This window comes from Capricornis sumatraensis, chromosome 10 (assembly GCF_032405125.1).
Source record: "Capricornis sumatraensis isolate serow.1 chromosome 10, serow.2, whole genome shotgun sequence".
NCBI classification, from domain to species: Eukaryota; Metazoa; Chordata; class Mammalia; order Artiodactyla; family Bovidae; genus Capricornis; species Capricornis sumatraensis.
Window position 1 is genome coordinate 22,912,417 of NC_091078.1, and position 15,607 is coordinate 22,928,023.

General features: G+C 36.6%; 1 protein-coding gene across 1 annotated transcript in view; it reads left to right on the top strand.

The window, feature by feature from the left end:
• The window catches only part of CTNNA3 (catenin alpha 3), a 1,791,870-nt gene that overhangs the window by 1,690,281 nt on the left and 85,982 nt on the right, over positions 1 to 15,607 (top strand). Inside the window, exon 15 of the mRNA XM_068981838.1 lies at positions 11,645 to 11,750. Within this exon, the coding sequence (XP_068837939.1) occupies positions 11,645 to 11,750 (106 nt within the window). The remainder of the gene's footprint in view (positions 1 to 11,644; positions 11,751 to 15,607) is intronic.

Sequence of the window (15,607 nt, forward strand, 5' to 3'; positions counted from 1 at the left end):
CTAGGATAACATCAGGCCATGACCAGATTAAAAAGTGAATTGGTATATTGGTTTTAAGAAGGTCAAATGTGAAATATTAAAAGCTAAATAGTATTATTTCCATAAATTGAAAATGAAACCCATAACATTTGGTCCAATATTAAAGGAATAGGAGCAGTCCTTATATCACAGTGGTTTAAGGGGAAGCTGGAAAAAGTCCCCAGGCTCTGTAAGAGATTGTGTACATGATTAATGCCGAGGCCACTGCCAACAGGAAAAAGAGGGACTCCCACAGTTGGAGAGTGTGATTGTATTTACAGTACATTGGCTTTGATTAATGTGTGCACTCAGAGAAGTAATGTGTAGAAGGCGAGAAAAAGACCTGTTTTCAAATGCTGGTGCTGAGTACAGATTTCCCATTATGTCCTAACAAAGTATCGATGAAAAATGACTTAACAGTCCTAGTTTTTGGTGGTGATGCAGGGGTTGCTGCTGCTGCAGGGGTTACTTTCCCATGCATGAGGACACATGCAAATGGATTTCCTTGTCAGTTTCCACCACCCTTGTGAGTCTGGAGAACCACCACTGAGAAATGTATCCCTTATTTCAGTTTCTTAACTGATTGCTTCCAAGAGGTTTCTTAAATGATTTCAATCTAATGTCCCAAAATGACCCCTTAACATAAGCAGCAGGTACAGTTTCTGAATATCTTATGAAAATATGTTTCAGAATTTTCAAGACCTGTAGGTCTGAAAGAAAAAATGAATATTTATAATAATCACCTGAGAAATGTTCCCTATCTCCCACAGACTAGGACTTCTCCACTTATTTCACTCCATGGTAGACTTGACGTACTTTCAGGCAATGGATGTGTGTGTTTTCATGGACAGCCCCAAGAGGAGAGAGAGTTCACTAAAATTACTGTGTCCTGAATGAGGAAGGAGCAGCACCAGGAAGAAAAATAGTCTCTCTGGGTAACTGGTTTTCCCAGATCTTTGAATTTCTTCAGTCCCCACCTTTTGAAATGAATTATAAGAAGGGGAATATAGAGCAAGCAAGCAATTAAGAACCAAGAACCTGAAAGTTTCACTGGCAGTTGTAAAAAGAAAGAACTTGCAAGCTGGAGAAGCAACTGCCAGATCTCTTTCAATTTGTTGACGCTGATTTGTCTAAGTCCAGGGAAATCCTCATAGGAGCCAAGTCTGACTACTTGGTCATGAATCTTGAAGACTGCAGCAGCCTGAATAATTGTTCTCTGGGGTGTCCCCCTTCTAATCCTCAGAACTGGCGACTGTTACCTTCAGTGGCAACAGAGACTTTGTCTATGTAATTACATTAGGGATACTGAGATGTGAAAATTATCCTGGATTATCTGGGTCAACCTGATGTAATCACAGAGGTCCTTACTAGAAGAAACAAGAAACCAGAAAAGGGAAGGTCATCAAAGCAATGACAGAAATAGCAACTGCAGTGATGTGCTCAGAAGATGGAGGAAGGAGCCACAGCTCAGGGCCACTAGAAGTTGAAAAAGGCAAAGGAACGGATTCTCCCCTTACAGACTCCAGAAAGGTCCTGCCCTGCCAACCCCATGACTTTAGTGAAAGTTCTTTAGAACTTCTGACTTCTGCAACTGTACAACACCATTTGTATTGTCTTAAATCACTGCTGCTGCTGATAAGTCACTTTAGTCACGCCCGACTCTGTGTGACCCTATGAACTGTAGCCCAACAGGCTCCTCTGTCCATGGGATTCTCCAGGAAAGAGCACTAGAGTGGGTTGCCATGCCGTCCTCCAGGGGATCTTCCCAACAGAGGGATTGAACCCAGGTCTTCTGCATTGCAGGCAGATTCTTTACCTCTGAGCTGTGAGGGAAACCCACTGAGTTTGTGACAATTCATTCAGCAGCAATAGGAAATGAATACAAAGACTCTGCTTGAAGAAAGATTAAGAGAATATTTGATAAAAGAGTGATGCCAGGTGTGGGTAAAGAGGGAGCAGTGAGAATCAGCAGCCATGAAACTACCAACTGTTGTTTCCTCTTTAGGCTGATACAAGAATGTCCTTGTCATCAGAAAAATGATGGATAGGAGCAAAGTTTCTTAGATGTCTATGATCTTTAGGTGGAATATTAAATTGATAAACCAAAAATTGGGCTGAGGTCACTAGAAAAAGCTAATACTTATATACCACAATTTTCAGCAGTGCTGTGGTTTTAAATGAACATTAATGGCTCCACTGTAGGTTCTAGAAAACTTCTGATGGTCAATTATGGGCTCCCACCACTAGATTACACCTCTCTCCAAACCAAAACTCAAAAGTCCAATTGAGAAGCGCGGGGGGGGGGGGGGGGGAACCCAACAATTGCGACTTTCTTTTCCCCTCAATATATCTGCTTTTAGCCTCAAGTAGAGTGAAAAAAAAAAAAGCGGGGGGGAGTGAAAGATAAATATTAGATTACTGATAAAAAATGAATTGAGAAGAAATTATTTATTTCATAATCCTTGGGAATGTTCAGATAGATAGATAATGATGCTTTAATAAGACCCCATTCAGAATAACAGCTGAGAATCTCTATCCTTGTATATTTTTTTGCAGCTTATGAATCATTCCCTCAATTCAGAACCATCCATTGAATTCCATGCTTCAAGATACATGCTAACAGAAAACTTATGATGATGTTTCCACCTACATGATTTATTTTTAATTGGCTCTGAATTCCTTGCTTTTAAATTTAGACCAACTGATATTCATATATTAACTTGGAGAAAATTTAAGGGACTTTGAACTTCTAAACTTTTGTTTCTTGATTAGAAGACAGAATGGATTCTAGGAGCAGAATGAATATGTAAGGCTGCATAAATTAGTATATGCACAATTATGGGAGTATTCATGATAGGAATGGCAACTCTTAAATTTGCGCAGTGAACATTCTGCACAATATTATGCAGCAGTGCTGGATGCGGAAAACTGACTAACTTAACAGTGTTTGGAACATAGTAAGCGCGTAAAAGTTTGGTTATATATGCTTTCAGTAAAAAAAATTACACAAGAAAATAGTAAAATCTTCACAGGAAGAACTGAAGAAGGTTGTCGACCTGAATTACTAAACACAAAAATAAAAATATCTTTCCAGGTGACCTCTTCTTTGCTACAAATAAATAAATTATATCTCTATAGAATTGCAATTAAAGAATTCTAATTCTTCTTCTGCATCCACCTAGATGTTTAGTGGTTTTGGTCCTTTAAGGGTATGCCATGAAGTCTCCTCTGACTTGTAAGTCTGTCTAGGATTTGAAACAACACTGCTAGGTGGAGAGTAAATTAGAAAAATAAAAGCTCAAAATAGATAAAAGATTTATGTCTCAAGTTTTTTTTTAAATTAATTTTTGCATATGAGGAAGGGTATTCCTACTTCAAACACACACACAGAGTCTGTATACACACAAAAAACAACAACTGCAGTAGCAACAATAATATTAAAATAGTACTAATAACTTTAGAAGTATTCTCCCTAGGCCAATGCCCAAAAAGATCTCTAAAATAAGCCTTATTTTTGTTTAATTAATAAATACAACATTGGAATACAAAAAGCTATTATCACCTTGGACTGCAAGGAAATCCAACCAGTCCATTCTAAAGGAGATCAGTCCTGAGTGTTCTTTGAAAAGAATGATGCTAAAGCTGAAACTCCAGTACTTTGGCCACCTCATGTGAAGAGTTGACTCATTGGAAAAGACTCTGATGCTGGGAAGGATTGTGGGCAGGAGGAGAAGAGGATGACAGAGGATGAGATGGCTGGATGGCATCACTGACTCGATGGACGTGAGTTTGGGTGAACTCCAGGAGTTGGTGATGGACAGGGAGGCCTGGTATGCTGCAATTCATGGGGTCGCAAAGAGTCAGACACGACTGAGTGACTGAACTGAACTGAACTGATTATCACCATGCATAAAGTTAAACTTATGTAATTTTTATTGTTAATAATATACCATCTACACAGTGACATTTGCAAAACAAAAAATAGATTTGGTCCTCTGCCCAGGCAAAGTATATCTCTTATAATTTCAGCTGTATTGGTGAAGACACTTGGGATTTTCCCAATTTTTTTTCCCCACCTACTTGGTGACATCCAAAATTACCTTCACAGGGAGCATGGACTTCTGTTGTAAAAGTGACAAAAGAAGATAGCAGATTTTAGCACCCCTGGGACTATATATAGAGGAAATGCTGTGAGTTCATAAAACCCTGTTTTCTTTTTTTCCTGTGTCCAAATAGAATGCTTTTTCCAGCTTTATCTGCAGTTATCTATGTGTCTAGATTATAGAACACAGGTAGTAGTGATATGTTCTAATTTTTATCCTTATATCTAAGATTTCCCATGAAACCCTCACTCATTTTCCATGTCAGATGTCTGGTTCCAATGAATTCTTCTGAGGGCTATGCAGCCTTAGATGTTAGGTTATCTTTATTATGAGAAGGAGTCTGAGTTCTTAAATGACTATGTGGAACATGAACCATCACCCCACAATCCACCTTGACTGTGATATGCTAGAGGAATAACCTTTATTGTGTTAAGCCCTTAAGATACTTTTATGTTGTTCTGATAGCAGCCAGGCTCTTCTGAATAATATGGAATGAGAGGAGCAAAAATGAAAAAAATATACATATACATATGCAATGTTCAGACAGTATTTTCCTTCTTTCATGGGGCAACACCTTTTTCAGACTTGAATCTCAAAGATTCCTCAGGATACTAATTACTCAGGATGATTGCTAGCTGATAATTCACTAGCTTATTTTCAAGGACTTTTACAGGGTCCTCAAAACTTGAGAATGACACTTTACAAGGGAAAGTAACATACAGAGGGAGAGAGTTGACTCATTAAAGTTTCATATTTGAATAGTAGAGGAACAGTATGTCCTTGTTTGAGTCTGGTACCTCTCTTTATCTCATCATTTTCAGCTGCTTCCATGAAAATTACTTTTTTGTTTTGTATCTGAAGTCAGAGTTACAAGTAAGAGAATTCTGCCAGTACCCTTGTAGAGCTTAATCATTAATCTTGGGACATTTATAGCACCAAAAGATCTATCATTAAATGTAATTCAACTCTCTATATGGAGTTTAAGGTCAACCTTGAACAACAATAACAAGTATACACAGACAAAACTTACAGGTTTATATTTGTATTGTTTTTCTATTAGTGAAATATTATGGACAAGGCTATACAGAGTTACATTGTCAGCAGGAAACTCAAGTCAGTTTGTACTGTGTGTCAATTGCTATAATTCTGAAAATAAAAAGGGTACATTTCAATAAAATATCCTTTGTAAAGGCATTAGAAAAATAAAAAGTAAAACTGGCTGAGCACTTAATGAGTGCCCAATATTGTGTAAAATACATAATTTTATGCATCCTGACTGTGTGGCAAGTAACACCATCATTACTTTAACAAAGATACAATAAGCTGAGAGAAACAAAGTATTTACCTAAAGCTTCATAAATAATAAGTATTAGGATGAAGACAAAATGTATTTCTCAATTCTATATTAATTTCACTCTACTTTATTGCAGCACTAAATTTCAGTGTTAGAATGAAATAACCATGTCTAAACTAAGTCTAAATAACTATGTCTAAAACTGAGATTCTCAGGTAAGAAAATGATTTATAATATAGAAATCTATTTGTTATAAATAAAATCAGCATTCAGTCTCTTGTCTAGTATGGCATTTATAATAATTGAGGTTTGAATTTAGTGATTAGAATCCAGGGAAAAAGAGAGAGGGTACTAAGATCAGTAATAAAAGTTGTAATATCTCAAGGAAGAAATATCAAGACTGTAGGCTACTGGTGCTATTTCAACAATTTGATAAAACTCAAAAAGCCTATGTTATGTAGTTCATTTTTATTTAATTGGGACTGGGACACAGATTTGGTTTGTGTTCCTTGAGGTTGCTGTGTAGGAGTAAATCACTGTTGGGGAGCCACCTTGCAACTTGCTCTCTGTTTCGATCTTGGTAACTTGTACCAATGTCTAAGGAGACCTTTTAAAATATTTTAGTGTCATCTTAGTATATTTCACTGGAAATAGAGTAGACTGGTCATTATAAAAGATCCTATGGCCAGAATGCATGAGTTCAGATCCTGTCTCCAATACCTATTAGCTGTGAAACTTGATAAAATATATATTTAATGTCTCCATCCCTCAAATGTCTCATCTGTAAGATAAGGATAAGGATAATTCTAAACTTATAGAATTATTATAAAAATTAGTCTTCAGAATGGGAGAAAATAATAGCAAATGAAGCAACTGACAAACAACTAATCTCAAAAATATACAAGCAACTTATGCAGCTCAATTCCAGGAAAAGAAACGACCCAATTAAAAAATGGGCCAAAGAACTAAATACACATTTCTCCAAAGAAAAGATACAGATGGCTAACAAACACATGAAAAGATACTCAACATCACTCATTATCAGAGAAATGCAAATCAAAACCACAATGAGGTACCATTTCAGGCCAGTCAGAATGGCTGTGATCCAACAGTCTACAAGCAATAAATGCTGGAGAGGGTGTGGAGAAAAGGGAACCCTCTTACACTGTTGGTGGGAATGCAAACTAGCACAGCCACTATGGAGAACAGTGTGGAGATTCCTTAAAAAACTGGAAATAGAACTGCCTTATGACCCAGCAATCCCACTGCTGGGCATACACACAGAGGAAACCAGAATTGAAAGAGACATGTACACCCCAATGTTCATCACAGCACTGTTTATAATAGCCAGGACATGGAAACAACCTAGATGTCCATCAGCAAATGAATGAATAAGAAAGCAGTGGTACATATACACAATGGAGTATTACTCAGCCATTAAAAAGAATACATTTGAATCAGTTCTAATGAGGTGGATGAAACTGGAGCCGATTATACAGAGTGAAGTAAGCCAGAAAGAAAAACACCAATACAGTATGCTAACACATATATATAGAATTTAGAAAGATGGTAACGATAACCCTGTATGAGAGCCAGCAAAAGAAACACAGATGTATAGAAGAGTCTTGTGGACTCTGTGGGAGAGGGTGAGAGTGGGATGATTTGGGAGAATGGCATTGAAACATGTATAATATCATATATGAAACAAATCACCAGTCCAGGTTTGATGCATGATACTGGATGCTTGGGGCTGGTGCACTGAGATGACCCAGAGGGATGGTACGGGGAGGGAGGTGGGAGGGGGTTTCAGGATGGGGAACATGTGTATACCTGTGGCAGATTCATGTTGATGTATGGCAAAACCAATACAATATTGTAAAGTAATTAACCTCCAATTAAAATAAATAAATTTATATTTTAAAAAATTAGTCTTTGTATGGGATAGTGCTTGTGTGTACGTTCAGTTGACCCTTTGGACTTCAGCCTGCCCGACTCTTCTGTCCATTAGATTTTCCTGGCAAGAATACTGGATTGCCATTTCCTCCTTGAGGGTTTATTCTCAACCCAGGGATCAAACCATCTCCTGCATCTCCAGTGGATTCTTTACTGCTGAGCCATGGGCTTCCCTTGGGATAGTATCTTCAGCTGAGTTCAGTTCAGGCCCTCCGTCATGTCCGACTCTGCGCGACCCCATGGATTGCAGCATGCCAGGCTTTGCAGTCCATCACCAACTGCTGGAGCTTGTTCAAACTCATGTGCATTGAGTTGGTGATACCATCAAACCATCTTATCCTCTGTTGTCCCCTTCTCCTCCTGCCTTCAATCTTTCCCAGCATCAGGGTCTTTTCCAATGAGTCCAGATGCCATGATCATAGTTTTGTGAATGTTGAGTTTTAAGCCAGCTTTTCCACTCGCCTCTGATAGTACCGAGTACATAAAAAATACTAAATGTATTAACTACTATTATGGATCATAATATATAGTATATCATCATATATCATTGTTTCCATCTCTTAAGTTAACCACAATGTCATGAGTTTTATTTTATATAAAGATAGAGGAAAAAAGAATTAAAGGTGAAGTTGTCAGCCTTCATAGAGGAAATGATACTATGTTTCCCAAAATGTGTTATTGCTATTCACTCTCTAAGTGGTGTCTGACTATCTGTTACCCCATGGACTGCACAATGCCAGGCTCCTCTGACTTCCAGATATTGCTCAAACTCAAGTCTATTGAATCAGTGATGTCATCTAACCATCTCATCCTCTGTCACGACCTTCTCCTACTGCTCTCAACCTTTCCCAGCATCAAAATCTTTTCCAGTGAGTCGGCTCTTCACATCAGGTGGCCAAAGTATTGGAGCTTCAGAGATTTAGGGACTACCAAGTGCAAAAGATATAATTAACCCTTTTGTTTTATTTTTAATCAGTAGCAGAAAATGCAAGTCATTTCAAAGACATTCTGTCCCTAAAAAAGACAAAATAAGTCCTCAAAATTTCTATGATATGGTTCTGTAATTAAACCAGATTTCTAGTTAATTGAACTGTTACTGATGAGCTATAGCATCTTCTTGCTTCTCATACTAATCAAGATAAAGAAAAGGAAAGGAGGATAGATGTCAAAACCTGAGCGAGGACAAGGAGAGGAGTGAGACTCAAGGTTGAGGCCAAATCTCAAATGCCTGAGAGGTTTGTGTTGCACCAATAAATCAAGTTTCAAAAGGTATCCCTTTCACTTGCATTAATAAAATTGTCAGTGGCCTCAACATCACTGGATTATTGCAGACTTTCTCATTACACCTTCTAACATATAATTTAATGATTAACTGGCAAACTGTCTACTCCAGAGCTTGATCTGCCCTCCTTTTTGAAGAGATAGATTTTTATTGTAACCACTATTTATGAAAGATTTCTGGCCTCTGGTTTCCTTAAAATATCTCCGAAGCCTACCCACTCCTCCTCTTTCCTTGTACGATCCAAGCTCAATGATTTAAGACATAATTTGCTGACAGGAGATCCTGAGAACCCATTATGAAAATGAAGGCAGAAAACAACCTTTGAATGTATTTTCTAATTTAAAAAGCCTTCATTACATAGCACATTTCAGGCTGAGAATGTTAAAAATTTATCATAGTTTCAGTAATTGCCGCTTCCTCTGGAACTTGGCATAATGTGGAATCATTTGTAAAATGTATATTTTGTTTGGCAATCAGTAGAAAGCTTGCCAGGCAATACATTTAATTAGGAGCATGAGGAAGAGAATAATTGTAGTCTGTCATAATACATTATTGTTACTTTAAAGTTCTACATGTGTTTAAGATAGTGGTCTCATAACAAGGTATGTATTTAAAGTTTGAGGTTATTTCCTTTTCATCAGCCTAGGGTTTTATATGGGGAAATTTATTATTTTGAGGGGAAGGGTACATTAGCTACATCCCTTAGGATGCTTTGTCCATTGCTTAAGCTAACTGAGCATTAGCCGCTCTTCTTAGAAACAACCTTTGTCCATTGTTTGAGACCTTGAAAATTGATGCACTGCCTTTCGGGAACTTAGACAGCTTTATGTAAGTTTAAGTTTCTCTGGAGATGCATAGGGATAATGAAATGCAGTGCCTTTCTTGAACATAACCGTGTACATAACATCTAATCCTGACTGATGTATAAAGTGAATTTGATAAGAGCAATGCAAAAAAATTATAATAATGAATGGTGATTTTTTTTTAGAAAAAATTCAAAGCAGCCTGTATTGGCAGATTCAAAGAGGAGAAATATGATGATAACCATGTACTGAGGCCAGGTTTTCATCATCTTAACCATGGTGTTCCATTTTTACAGGAAAACTTGCTTATAATGAATTTGAGAGGCAGTATGAAAAATAGTACAGTGAAAAGGGTCTTTTGGAAATACCAGTTACTATTGATTTGATGTTCAGGTTTTCTGGTGTACAATACTCTGATCATTTTCCTTTGCATGAATCCCTCTATTTTGTATTAGTATAGAATGGTCTCTTAAGTGAACAGGGATTTTTCTCTAATAACACATCTTATTAGGTTTAGCATCAGGGCATCTACCCTCAAGATAGGTCCAAGATGTAAATAAAATATTGGACAAATAGTTTTTACTCTGCTTCTTTTCAACTCCATTGTATTCTGGCCTCTCAGAATCTTCCTTTCCTCATCCTGACCAGCTTATTCCTTCCTCCCACCTTCTTCACTCTTCTTGTCCCTGGGAAAGCATCAAAACAATTGCATTAGTGAGTGATTTCTTCAGGGTCCTATTCTTTGCTAGGAACAAGGAGCATAAACCACATAATTGGAAATGCCAGTATGTTGGCATTCAGTAGATGATTAGAAATTGGAAATAATAGGAATAGTTTTAGGTGGATGGAACAGTGATATTCATTCAGGTCAGTGATTCATTAATTTTTGAGGGATGAAAAGACAGAAAGATATCTCCTTATTCCATTCCAACTATTTAAGAAGTGCACTTCTTCTTAACTATGCTGCACATCCCTAAATAAACCCAACTTTCATTGCATGGCATTAGAAAACAAAACTATCTTAAAATAACAATGACAAAAATAAAAACTCATTAAAATGCTTGCTTCATTTAAAGCTATTTTTTGAGCACTTTGTAGAAATTAACTTGTGTGGTCCCTAGAATTACTCCATGTGGTGGGTGCTCCTATTATGTATCACCAGGGAAACTAAGATATGAAGTGGATATTTATCTTGCTTGACTCACAAATAGTAAGAAGCAGCCTGTTGTGGGGAAACAGTACAAGGTAATGTGACTCCACTTTGCTGACAAAGGTCCATATAGTCAAAGCTATGGTTTTTCCAGTAATCATATACAGATGTAAGAATTGGACCAATTGAAGGCCAATCACCAAAGAAGTGATGCTTTCGAATTGTGATGCTGGAGAAGACTCTTGAGAGTCCCTTGGACAGCAAGGAGATCAAACCAGTCAGCTGTAAATCAACCCTGAATTTTCATTGGAAGAACTGATTCTGAACTTCCAATACTTTGGCCACTTGATGCAAAGAGCTGACTCACTGGAAAAGACTCTGATGCTGAGAAAGATTGAAGACAAAAGAAGAGTGTGCCAGAGAATGAGATGGTTAGATAGTATCAGTAACTCAATAAACATGAATTTGAGCAAATTCTGGGAGACAGTGAAGCACAGGTAAGCCTGGTGTGGTATAGTCCATGGGGTCACAAAGAGTTGAACACAATTTAATGACTGAACAACAACAGCAACTATGATTTTACTTTGAACTAATTGTGGAGGAGAGTAAATTTGATAAAGAGCACTTAACCTAAAGACCATTAAAAAAGGATTAAAAAGAGGAGCATTAAAAGCATACCTGCTAATCAAAATGTACTGTTAAACATATAAATTGTTCAAAATCTCATGTTTACTCCTAGAATGAGGAAAATATCTTTGTCTTATGAGATTTGCATCCACCAAAAGTATCTTTAGGCTGAGGTTTATTGTAAGAAGTTCATGTGACTAAAGATCAAATGGAGTCCATCTTCTTGGAAGAATATCCTGAGTCTTAACACAATAGGTCTTCATTAAACAAAAAAATCATACTGAAATCTAATCATGGCCTGTTTAAAACTGAAACATGGAAAGCCAATGGGTTATACTTCGAGGTGCAAATCTGGGTGTGTATTTGTGTCTTAGCATGAACCACAGCAACAAACATGGATTCTTTTACTTTCAGGGGCAAAGGACCACTGAAGCATACAACTGATGTGATCTATGCAGCTAAAATGATATCAGAATCAGGATCAAGGATGGATGCCCTTGCTCGGCAGATTGCCAACCAGGTGAGTTCTCTGTAAATGAATGTAATGAAAGTCCATGCTAATTGCTGTCTGTCATTTGATATTGATTAGAACAAATTTGAATTTTTACTCTGTTAGACTGGTTTTTCCTAAACTATTATTGAATTGTTTTTTGCATAATTAATATACAACTAATGAAAAATTTATTGAGATAATTATTTATTGAGGCTCTATTATTATTTTTATCATTATCATCATCATTATTATTATTTATGGCTTGATTAGTCAAATATTTTTTGAGCTTTAAATATATTCAAATTATTCTAAATTATCACCTTTTGAGTTTCAAATATACTCAAATTATTTTAGTTGGCTGTAATACCCAATGTTAGTATTTTTTTCCTTAATACCTTAGATTTCTTATTTTTGCTCTTTAAAAATCAGTACTTTTCAAAATTATCTTGGGTTTTCTGTGTTACCAATATGCTCTGATATTCTACATAAAACTACATATCAAATTGTAATTAGTAAAATAATGAAGTGAATATATAAAATGTAGGAAGTGTATAATCCTTACAGGTGCTCCCAATACTTTGTTTTCTTTAGATTTCTCATGTCTCTATTCCAGTTTTCTAAGATGCAGCTGCATCATTAGAGTACCTTTTGCTTAGGTACCTTTTGCTTAACTTTAATAGAAAAATCTGTCAGTTTCTTTAGTTAATGTATTTAGATACTCAGTTAATATTTCAGACTGAGATATAATATTCCTCGTTAGGTTTTATATTATTCAACCCTATAATACATGTTTAAGGGCTTCCCTGGTAATTCAGGTGGTAAAGAATCCTCCTGCAATGCAGAAGACCCTGGTTCAATCCCTGGTTCAATTCCTGGGTCAGGAAGATCCCCTGGAGAAGGGATAGGTTACCCACCCCAGTGTTTTTGGCTTCCCTGGTGGCTCAGATGGTAAAGAATGCACCTGCAGTGTGGGAGACCTGGGTTTGATCCCTGGGTTGGGATGATCTCCAGAGGAGGGCATGGCAAACCACTCCAGTATTCTTGCTTGGAGAATCCCCATGGATAGAAAAGCCTGGCGGGCTACAGTGCATAGGGTCAAAAAGAGTCAGACACAACAGAGGGACTAAGCACAGCACAATACATATTTATGCCGCTTTGATGAAAAAAGCACTTCTTTTTAAATCTGAAACTATTTCATATTTTTCTTGCATATAAACTGTAAGAGAAACTTTATCAGGCTGCTTCTTATTATTTAGTCTTTTTATCCTCCTTTTCTTGGAACTTGAATGTTCTCTTCTTAGATATTATATTTTGGGATATAAAGGAGGAAAAATAAAGAAAAATAATAAGAGACAAGTATTTTAAAGCATTTGTGAGGATATATTTTCATACATGTAGTATATATATTTTTCAGTATCTTATGCTACTTTAAACATTGTGAGCATTTTATTAACCCTTTTAATATTCAGCCTTTACAGTTAAAAACAAACTCTATTGTAACATAATTCATGATCTATTATGAATAAATGACTGAAGCCCAGATCTGCCCATGGTTTCCATATTTTAGAATCATTGCATTCACTTTTATGAGATAAAGTATTAATAGTAGCAGAATAAATGAAACCATAATATATTAAACAGATTTATTTGTTTTCATAACTTTTTAAATACTTAATGATTTTTACCTGTGTGCTTCTGTTTATTTTAGAACACACAATTTTCAAAGTTCAAATAATTGTGTCACTTTGAAGTTCTTTTTTTCTTAAGCAGTCTTTTTAATTGGATTAGGTCACTTTGTAGATACTACTGTATTACATTATGTAGCTGTATAAAATTATAGCTATATTAAATTATGCTATTGTTTTTTAGCATTATTCAAATTGCATGGAAGAAAGCAAAAGTATTGTCTCACTTCCATATAAATTTGACATTTTAAAAGAAGCTTAAAGAAGGAGTCACTGACTAAGAAGAATTATAGATGACTCTCTCTGGCCTTTTCCATTTCATATAATAAAGTAGTTTCATATGATACAATTTTGTTCAAAATAAATAGGGTTGTGAAGAAACAGAATTGAAAGAAAGGAAACTGACACATTATAGTGATTATCTGGGAAGATTATGATTATGCTTCAGATATTGTATGATAGAATAACAAAACTTTAGACAAAAATAATTATTGAAATTATTTGTGGAATAAAACTTAATAATATACATCAGCAAGGTAATTTTTACATTGTTAATGGTATTAGGAAAAAAATCTTCCAGAACATGCTGTGTGTGCTTAGTTGCTCAGTCGTGTCTGACTCTGTGACTCCATGGACTACAGCACACCAGGATCCTCTGTCCATGGAATTCCCCAGGCAAGGGTACTGAAGTGGGTTGCCATTCCCTTCTCCAGGAGATCTCCCCAACCCAGGAACTGAACCTGGGTCTCCTGCACTGCACGCAGATTCTTTACCAATTGAGCCACCAGGAAAGCCAGAACATTGCTTACTTTTAATTTTGAACAGTCTAATAGCTCAAAAAATTTTAAAATTTTTATGATACTTTACAGTCTGCATTTTGCTAGAGTGTCAGAAGGTCAAACATTCATCAGTTTCCAATTCCATCCAACATGAACTTGTGACATATATATATATATATATATGTATATATATATATATGTGTGTGTGTGTATATATATATATATAGTATATAGTTGGCCCAATTTCATTTCATTCTATTGTTTTAAAGTTCATATGTAGAATAGAATGAAATCAGATTTATGGAGGCTTATATTCAGCCTTTGTGGATTTTTTAAAAATATTTCATCTCTGCCTTATTCCCCTAAATATAAGTTTATTGTGTTTATTGTTGTTGTTCAAGCACTAAGTCATCTCAGACTTTACAATCACATGGACTGTAGCATGCCAGACTTCCTTGTCCTTCACCATCTCCCAGATATTGTTCAAACTCATGTCCATTGAGTCAGTGATGCCATCCAATCATTTCATATTCTGTCACCCCCTTCTCCTCCTGCCCTCAATCTTTTCTAGCATCAGAGACTTTTAAAATGAGGTGGCCCCTCACATTAGGAGTCCAAAGTATTGGAACTTCAGCTTCAGCATCAGTCCTTCCAATTAATATTCAGGGTTGATTTCCTTTAGGATTGACTGGAGTGATCTCCTTGCTAACCAAGGGACTCTCAGGAATCTTCTCCAACACCACAGTATGAAAGCATCAGTTCTTCAGTTCTTTATTGTCCAACTCTCACATCCGTTCATGACTACTGGAAAAACCATAGCTCTGACTAGATGGACCTTTGTTGGCAAGTAATGTCTCTGCTTTTCAATATGCTGTCTAGGTTTGCCATAGCTTTTCTTCCAAGGAGCAAGCGTCTTTTGATTTCATGGCTGCAGTCACCATCTGCAGTGATTTTGGAGCCCAAGAAAATGAAGTCTGACACTGCTTCCATTGTTTCCCCATCTATTTGCCATGAAGTGATGGGACAGGATGCCATAATCTTTGTTTTCTGAATGTTGAGCTTTAAGCCAACTTTTTCACTCTCCCCTTTCACCTTCATCAAGAGGCTCTGTAGTTCTTTTTTGCTTTCTGCCATGGGGTGGTATCATCTGCATATCTGATGTTATTGATATTTCTCCCAGCAATCTTGATTCCAGCTTGTGCTTTTTCCAGTCTGGCATTTTGTATGATGTACTCTGCTTGTAAGTTAAGTAAGCATGTGACAATATACAGCCTTGGCATACTCCTTTCCCAATGTGAACCAGTTCATTGTTCCATGTCCAGTTCTAACTGTTGCCTCTTGACCTGCACACGGATTTCTCAGGAGACGGGTCAGGTGGTCTGGTATTCCCATTTCTTTAAAAATTTTCTTGTGATCCACA